The sequence below is a fragment of the Rutidosis leptorrhynchoides genome, chromosome 9 (genome assembly GCF_046630445.1).
Source record: "Rutidosis leptorrhynchoides isolate AG116_Rl617_1_P2 chromosome 9, CSIRO_AGI_Rlap_v1, whole genome shotgun sequence".
Taxonomy (NCBI): domain Eukaryota; kingdom Viridiplantae; phylum Streptophyta; class Magnoliopsida; order Asterales; family Asteraceae; genus Rutidosis; species Rutidosis leptorrhynchoides.
In genome coordinates, this window is record NC_092341.1 from 49424369 (window position 1) to 49433300 (window position 8932).

The window sequence follows — 8932 nt, forward strand, 5'->3', positions numbered from 1 at the left end:
TAGGCAAAAAAAATAATAATTCTACTAGTGAAATGACCCGTGGAACCACGGGTTTGTTTAACGAAATAGTTTAATGATATGTTTTAGGTATTAAGTGAACGCAAATGATAAAGTTATTTAGTTTAATAACCCGTGGAACCATATAGTCTGACTAAGAAACTCGTCAGCTGAATATTTCATCAAACACCTAAAATGCATATTAAACAATTCACATTCAATCATAGGAGATAATATTGGTTGTCATTTTATTTTAAAAGTGCAAATTAAAATATAAATTTATAATTGGTTTTCCTTCTACCTAACTTTTATACTTTCTCGTACTCAATTCAAAATAATTAATTAAAATAATTAAAATTTAATTGATTTTAATAATTAAAATAATTATTAATAAGATTTAATAATAATAATTAATTAATAAGATTTAATTTTAATTCAAAATTATTTAGATTAATGACATCACCCACCATGCTTAGATTTTTAACTTTTATTTATTTATTTTTTCTTAACAAAGTAATTAACCTAATAATGACATCATCATTTTAGCATTTTAATATTAACTATAGATAGATTTTTAAATTTGATAAATCTACTCATTTTATGTACTAGCTAGTTGTATTATACATACATGCTATATGTGATTATAAGTCGAGTTATGAAAAATGAAAGTAAAAATATGTAACTCCAAAATAAAACGCACACACATATATATTATTTTATTATATTATTATTATTATTATTATTATTATTATTATTATTATTATTATTATTATTATTATTATTATTATTATTGTAAAAGAAAAAAATAAAAATAAAAATAAAAAATCCTGACAAAAAGAAAGAAAAAAAATGCTACGGAGTAGTACATAAAATGGTGGCCTTACTCCGTACCCTCAAATCTCCTTTATATATAAACAGAAACAAGAAAGAAACATAATTAAATCACCCACAAAAACCCACTCCTATTTTTGTTGAATTTGTATGATTCGACAAAATGAAAGAAACCAATAACAACAACAATGATGGGTTTGTAAGAGCAGATCAAATTGATCTCAAAAGTTTAGATGAACAGCTTGAACGTCATCTCAACAGAGTATGGACTATGGAAAAAAACAAAAATACCAATAAACACTCGCCGGAATTTGATGACTCCACCGCCGCCGTCAAACCACCGTCTAAGTCTGCCGTAATTAAAAGACAGGATTGGGAGATCGATCCTTCTAAGCTCATTATTAAAAGTGTTCTTGCTCGTGGTACATTTGGTACTGTCCACCGTGGCATCTACGACGGCGTTGACGTCGCCGGTCAGTTTCTCAATTTTTTTTTTAATTTTCACTTTTTTTAATTAAATTTCCACGTTTACATCTGGGTTTTACTTAAAAATCTGTTCTTTGTGATACCCATTTGCAAAGTCAACATCTTTAGTTGATTATCATAATATATAGTTATTAATTGATTAAAGTTCTTTTATGTGAAAAATGGATTTGTGATTGTAAAAAGTAAAAAGTGTTCAACATGAAATCCGTGAAGGTTTGACTTTTTTGTGTGATTCCAGTAACTATGACTGATTGTGTTATTGTATTGCTACTTTCATGTGATCAACTTTTTAAATTAGAATTACAGCTCAGGATTTAAAGTTTGGTTTAGGCCTTATTTACTCTACAATTAAGACAATTACTACAGTATTTTAAGTTATGTAAAGTATGTTTGTAGGGTTATAAACATACTAACCGGTTATGGGTAGTAACATACTAACCGGTTATGGGTAGTGATTCATACACCACTAAATTTGTTCATACACCGGTAAACATACACTATGATCTTGTACAGTACAACACCATAAAAACATATTTAGTGGTGTATGGATAAAAGTTGATGGTGTAAGGATCATCAACCGTTATAAAGTATATGATCATTTCAAATTATATATAATATTTTGTCAAAAATTGAAAGGAGAACCATAAAAGGTACATAACTGTGAGAACTTATACATTATAGGATTCATAGAGTGTGAATGTGTGATTATTGTTTGATCTCAACAGTGAAATTGTTGGATTGGGGGGAAGAGGGCCACCGAAGTGAGGCGGAAATACAATCGTTGAGATCGGCGTTTACACAAGAAGTGGTTGTTTGGCATAAGCTTGATCATCCAAATGTCACTAAGGTTACATTTTATCATCTATATAAGTACTTTCATCTTCACACAATCATACAAATTATCTGGGTACATGTTCTTTAGAACAAAAACAAGTTGTTTGCCTTATTTGCTTTTTCAAAATGTAATGAAGTCCATAAAAAAATTGATTTTGTTGTCAAGTTTAAGTTTGTAACTAAAAGTTATGTCCTTTATAGAAGGTATCAAAGCATATAATGTATTAACGAGAATTATTTCATACAGACTAACATTTATAAGGAAATGTAGACGAATAACACAGTCATGTTGGATTCTTTTCTGCATCGCCATCATAAATATGAAATTTTGGTCAAACCACTAATCAAACTAACACGGATGTTGACTTTTTCAATGAATGTGGTAATGCAGTTTATAGGTGCAACAATGGGTTCTTCAGAGCTTCATATACAAACCGAAAATGGTCAAATTGGGATGCCAAGTAATATTTGTTGTGTCGTGGTAGAGTATCTTCCTGGCGGTAATTTAAAGTCGTACCTCATTAAAAATCGGAGAAAGAAACTAGCTTTTAAAGTTGTTCACCAAATCGCACTCGATCTTGCAAGAGGGTATGCTCGTAAATCTCTATCTTCTAATTATATATATGCTTTTCGATAGTTAAGATTCGTAATGGATTTATAGTTTGACCTAAACGGCATATTTGTTGACTTTGACTAGGTTAAGTTATCTGCACTCACAAAAGATTGTGCACAGAGATGTGAAGACCGAAAATATGCTGTTGGACAAAACCAGAACGGTTAAAATTGCTGATTTTGGGGTTGCGCGTGTTGAAGCTTCTAACCCAAATGACATGACTGGCGAAACTGGCACACTTGGCTATATGGCCCCAGAGGTATACTCTACCAAAACATGGTTAGATGGGTGGGTAAATGGGTTCACGTTGAAACGGGTCTTGCCAAGTTGGGTTGACCTGTAAACATTTTGTCCGTTTTTTGAAATATTTTTCCAAACCAGTTAAATTTAATGTGCTTGTTATCATTACCAAAACATTGCTACTACAATGCTATCTCAATCTTTGAATAAACATAATATCGGCGATTGTATGCATAAAAATTGATTTTGGCCCTCATCAAATCTGTTTTAGTTGTTCCTAGGTAAAGTAAAGTAAAGTAAAGTTGTAAGGTTTTCCCTGTTCGGGTTACCCGGGAAGAGCGAGTAATCCGACCCCATACTCTAGTGTACGTAGCCCATCAGGAATACTCCCTGGCTGTTTCCAACCCTTCCCTGGCCACCCCAAGAATTGAACCTGAGACCTCTTGCAAGGATCTCAGGGCCCCAAGAATTGTTCCTAGGGTCATCTCATTAATTTAGAAGTCTCTGTTCGATACATAAAAAATGGGCTCCTATAAAACGTTAAATTTTTTAATACATATAAATTGTTCTTTTTGAGCCCATGATCTGTAAATTAGCTAATTACAATTTAAAATCTTTGTTTCAATATACATAAATAAATGCATTATTATATAGGCATTTCGAAATTTTGGGCCCTTCAAAATTTTTGGACCCTGTTCGGTTACACCCTTTGCACATGCACCGGAGACGCCTATGCATGTTCTCCATTTACCTACATTTTTTAATTGACCCTGTTACAGGGTCAAAGTTACCAACTTTACTTCTTTATTTTTTTGGACTATTCCGCTGATGCGTTTTGATGGTTTTTGAATCAAATAACAGGTACTAAATGGGAATCCATATAATAGGAAATGCGATGTGTACAGTTTTGGTATATGTTTATGGGAAATATATTGCTGTAATATGCCGTATCCCGACCTTAGTTTCTCTGAAGTAACTTCTGCTGTCGTTCGCCAGGTACAATCTTTGTTACGTTCATATCTTTAATTCAAAAAATTACACTTTTTCTTACTTCATATAAAAATTTTCTTCGTTTGAATAAAAATGTGCAGAATTTAAGGCCCGACATACCAAGATGTTGCCCGAGTTCACTTTCTAATGTGATGAAACAATGCTGGGACGCAAATCCAGACAAACGACCAGAAATGGACGAGGTTGTTACAATGTTGGAGGCAATCGATACAACAAAAGGCGGAGGTATGATCCCGGGTGATCAAGCTCAGGGCTGTCTCTGTTTTCGTAGGTATCGCGGGCCTTAAAGATTTGTACTGTGTGTTGAGAATTGTTATTTGATTGTCCACAGATGCGACCCGGTTTTGATAATTGGGGAAAAAATTATGAAAATTTTAATAGATTCCTAAAATTGGGAATATGTTAAATGGTGCATTGGTGTAGACTTGTGGTGTTATGCTACATGTTTGTATTATTATGTAATGCGATGTAATGTAATGTAAAGGTTCTTGCTTTTATTTTTTTTTATTCATATGGTGATTAATAATAATAATCCTTTTATTTTATTTAAGGTTTATATACATTATAAAACAATGGATGTCATATATCAACAAGTAACTTTACAAACAATAAACGGATAAAGTTTTTCAGTTCAAGTTGCTCGAATAGGGGGAGTATTTTTAGCCTGGGGTATGTTGTCTAACTTGGTTATCCGTGACCTCTTCTCTAGTCGTTCCAAGATCTACAAGTGAGATTTGACCCTGAAATAAATTGAGGGTATATCAATAGGGGTCTTGACTCTTGAGATGATTATCACATCATGATAACTTCAACTAAACTTTTTAACCAAAGCCGAATTTACCTAATTGGTCATTGTAGTTTAAAAAATACAAAATTGGTCCCTTCTTATTACTAGTAACCATGGAGGGTGATTTTTCCTAAAACAAAATTCTTAATTGCAAACGAAAATTGCAAAATCCACATTACTACAAGAACAACACATTCTTTATTTCAAATGAATCATATGTTTTTTTTTTTTCCTTTTGTAACATGACATCTCAACAGCTTCATAAACAACTTCTTGGTTACAAAAATTCTTAGTGACACCCCACATTTTATGCCGTAAGTAACCGAAACCACAAAGTTACCCAAGCTGGCTTGCATAGTTGCTTAGATTCACTAAAATCCATAAACACCAACGGTATTATTTAAAATGTACGTCCTTGATGTTTAGGCGCTTGAGGTTGACGACATTTGTACCTCATCTTGTTCGTCATCATCCCAATTGGTGCTACCATAGTAAGTTGCATACAATATTAGTTGAAGTATTGCCGATAATGTTCCTAAAGCATTTGGAACCTGTCCATGTAAAAAAGTTTCAAGAAAATGAATATCACATGTTAAATGTCATATAAAAGAAAGATAATACGAATTTATAACATCAAATATTTAACTTACCAAGATGTAAGGGTCGAATTGGAGTAGAGCATATGCACACCATACAATACTATTAGCGAAAGTAGCAACCGCCAATGGGAAGGGCATGTACTTGACACTTCTCGTCTTGATCACCATTTTCTGTACCCAATTCATCGTTTTTTTAATTAATTGTATGCATATTTATAACTCTAAGAAAAACGAAATCGTTAGAAAAAAATCTGATCAACGTGCTCACGTACCATGACAGTCAATGGAGAAGCATACATAAGTATGTTGAAGACGATACAAATTAATCCCACAATCATAGATCTTGCAGGATGAGTGTGGAAGAACGTTAATGTGATTACAACAACTATAGCTACAAAGACCGCTTCGCAAAAGAGAATAATTAAGATCTTTTTCTGCATTTTATAATTGCAAAGAATTTAATTAATCCAAACACAATGAAATTAAATAACTTTAGTTAGTACGTTTAAGAAAAAAAATTAAAAAATTAAGTTAGTATGAGATATAAGAAGTGATGATGCACATACTCGACCACCCCATGTAGAATATGTGAAGAAGATTGCAATGAAGACAGCTTCGATAACGAATCCTGCACCATTGATCGTGATGATCAATAGACTGTCTGGATGTACGAGTGGGAGACCGTAGAACATCCACATTGTACAATTTAAAAGAGTGGCTACATATGGATCTGGCTTGAAGGCTTGAACTGATTTTGCCTTGATAATCCTCATAAATGTTGGCCTGCAATTGTTATCTCAAAGTTATAATGGAGTTTGAGTAGTTACAAATATCATATAGAAGATTACAAATTAACTTGGGTTAGTTGGTAAAAAATCATTGAAGATCAGGGGCTGTGTTGTATTATAATCAAAAGTGTGTGTGCATTTAGGCAATGTACATATAGAAAACCTAGGGTTAAAATGTAAAAGTTATAAATGGAATTCTTTTTATATATAAAAAGTAACAGATTTTTTACGACTTAACGGATGTCGTTAGAGCACTGGGAGTCGTGAGTTTTTTCACCGTCAAGGCAATTCGACGCTGGGGACAGTGACATCATCCACTGTGTCCCAACGTTAAACCACCGTTGGAGGCCAGCGTTAGGAGCTGGCTTTGTTGGAGCAACGTTGGTGATGCTTTTTTTTCTTTCTTTTTCATTTCATTATTTCAAATGTTGTTGGTTTTTTTTTTTTATAGTGTATGATGAAGAATACATTTGGAATTACGGAGTATTAATTAGGGTTAAATTAAGTCAAGAAATTTGGCCTAAAACTTTGGGTCAATTTTCTAAAGAAAGTAGGCCAAAGTTATTTTCAAATTGAGCCATATTTAATTAATATATTTTGTTATTTAAATAATAAATAAAATAATTTTAAATGAATTAAAAATAATAATTAAATAATCTAAAAATATTTAAATAATGAATTAGACACTAAACGAATTTTTCACTTTTAGTTTCAGTGTTAACTTCCCGTCTTGGAAGACACTGAAAACAAGTGTCTCGACTCCCAGTAAAATGCAAAGTTGTACGTATGCGTTATTAAATTCTACATATGCACGTTAACAAAAGCTTTAAAGGTGAAAGGTTGTTATTAAGAGTAACTACAAAGGATCGCCATATATAATTCATAAAAACACATCACATATCATCATTTTACTTAAATATTACACAAATGGTCCTCATAGTTTGCAACTATGTGGTATCATGATCCTTTTAGAAAACGGCTGTTAGATCGTTTTGATATGTTACATGATATGCATACTAAGGTAAATCAATAATTTTAGCGAGTTAATAGTAGAATACTTATAATTATTTAGAAAAATAAATTAAAGTTTTCTTAAAAACAAATTCACTAAAATGACTAAACTACCCGTTAGTAAATGTCATGTCCAACACTGTAACGTATCTAACGAAAGGTCTTTATTGTAAGGACCATACACATCAAATTGCAGTAAAATTTATGGGGAGTCCTATACAATTTAAGGAGTATTTCGTAAAAAAAATTTCTAGACTAGTCAAATCACGGGACCCCACTCCTCATAATGTAAATTTGCCACTGACACCAATAGTTACAAATCGTAATGACTCAATATAATTTTTAGAATAATTTGTGGCATTTTTTACAAACCACATGGGTTGTCCCCTTAATCTACTCTATATAACCATTATCTTTTATTTGAACATATGCTTGCTTATATATAATATATAACTATAGTTATATGTTAAATTTTTTTATACTTTTCAGTAGACATTTTACAAAGAAAAGAGATAATAATATCAAGTAGATGAAAAACGCTTAAAACACATGCAACATATTAATTTAATTATAAAGAATGAGAAATTACACAGGGGAGAGAAAAAGAACAAGTGATATGATATTTCCTGCAAGCACAAAATGAAACGAGTTAGATGAACTAACAAAAATTAACGGCTCGTTAAGCTAAGAATATTAACCTATATCAATTTATCAATGTACAAGTCCTTAAAGTGTTGATTTACCAAATTAGAATCACCATATTTGTTTTCTAACTCGAACCCTCTAGTTTTCATTATTGGTCCTTTTATTTTCATTTGTGTATCGTTTTTATGTTTCAAGTACTTTTAAACGTCTTCATCGGGCGTAAATGCATAGGTTTGCAGTCGCGAATCGCATTTTACGATTGCATATAACATACTCGAAAAATGACACATTTTAACACGCGATCGATGACAAATCAACATTGGTCTAAACTTCAAATGTGAGTATTTCTGAAATGACTTGATACATAAAATAACTCAAGATAAATTCAAATTTGTTATACAAAATGCTTATGTTGATGTTGAAATTGCGATCTTTTCACGAAAAAGAAATGAGACAAACCGAGTACTCCAACCAGAATTCTTATAGAACCGGTATCCATTTTACCACGTTACAAGCACCAAACAAGAGAGAGAACACGAACAATGAAAAACGTTGATCAAATACTAAATAAATTTTTAAAAAATTTGATCCAAAACATGTGCAATTTAAAGTGGAAAAAGAGTGATCAAACGATTAATTGTAGAATATATATTGAATAATTTTTTTAGGAGAACCAGCTGAATAAAAAATGATTATATGTAGTTTAAAATGAGTCTTAAATTAGAAACTAAAACACACTCCCTTCGCTTTCGTCCTATTTCTCGATCTGACATGTTTTTCGTGTAGTTCATCCACTGTTAGTGTCATTATTGTATTAGTAATTTTGTTTGATTCACGGATTAATATTAATATGTGCAATTATTCATGCATTACCGTTCACTTATATTGCTCTCTTAGTTTTGTTCAACACTAGATTTGTAAACATATTGGTCAACATTTTCCCATTTTTTATAAATTTTAATCTTTTCAATAAAGTTATATATTATATATTATGCTTAAATTTAGGTTTTAGGTTGATAAATGTTTATTTAAAATAGAAAATCGTGTAAGGAAATGTTCTAATAATATAATATGAATTTCTTCTTATTCT

At 31.5% G+C, this 8932-nt stretch overlaps 2 protein-coding genes across 2 annotated transcripts; one reads left to right on the top strand and one right to left on the bottom strand.

Moving 5' to 3' along the window:
- Nucleotides 1-848: 848 nt before the first annotated feature.
- LOC139865692 (serine/threonine-protein kinase 52-like) lies at nt 849-4509 on the top strand. The gene is made up of 6 exons (XM_071853772.1): nt 849-1301; nt 2040-2161; nt 2540-2736; nt 2846-3020; nt 3863-3997; nt 4093-4509. The coding sequence occupies exons 1-6, from the start codon at nt 992-994 to the stop codon at nt 4297-4299; spliced, it is 1146 nt and encodes a 381-aa protein (XP_071709873.1). The 5' UTR covers nt 849-991; the 3' UTR covers nt 4300-4509.
- A 712-nt stretch (nt 4510-5221) lies between these two features.
- LOC139867587 (bidirectional sugar transporter SWEET5-like) lies at nt 5222-8341 on the bottom strand. The gene is made up of 6 exons (XM_071855955.1): nt 8302-8341; nt 7787-7823; nt 5965-6181; nt 5671-5832; nt 5450-5569; nt 5222-5350 (listed from the first exon to the last, which is right to left on the bottom strand). Exons 1-6 carry the CDS (start codon nt 8339-8341, stop codon nt 5222-5224), a joined length of 705 nt encoding a protein of 234 aa, XP_071712056.1.
- Between the last annotated feature and the right edge of the window lie 591 nt (nt 8342-8932).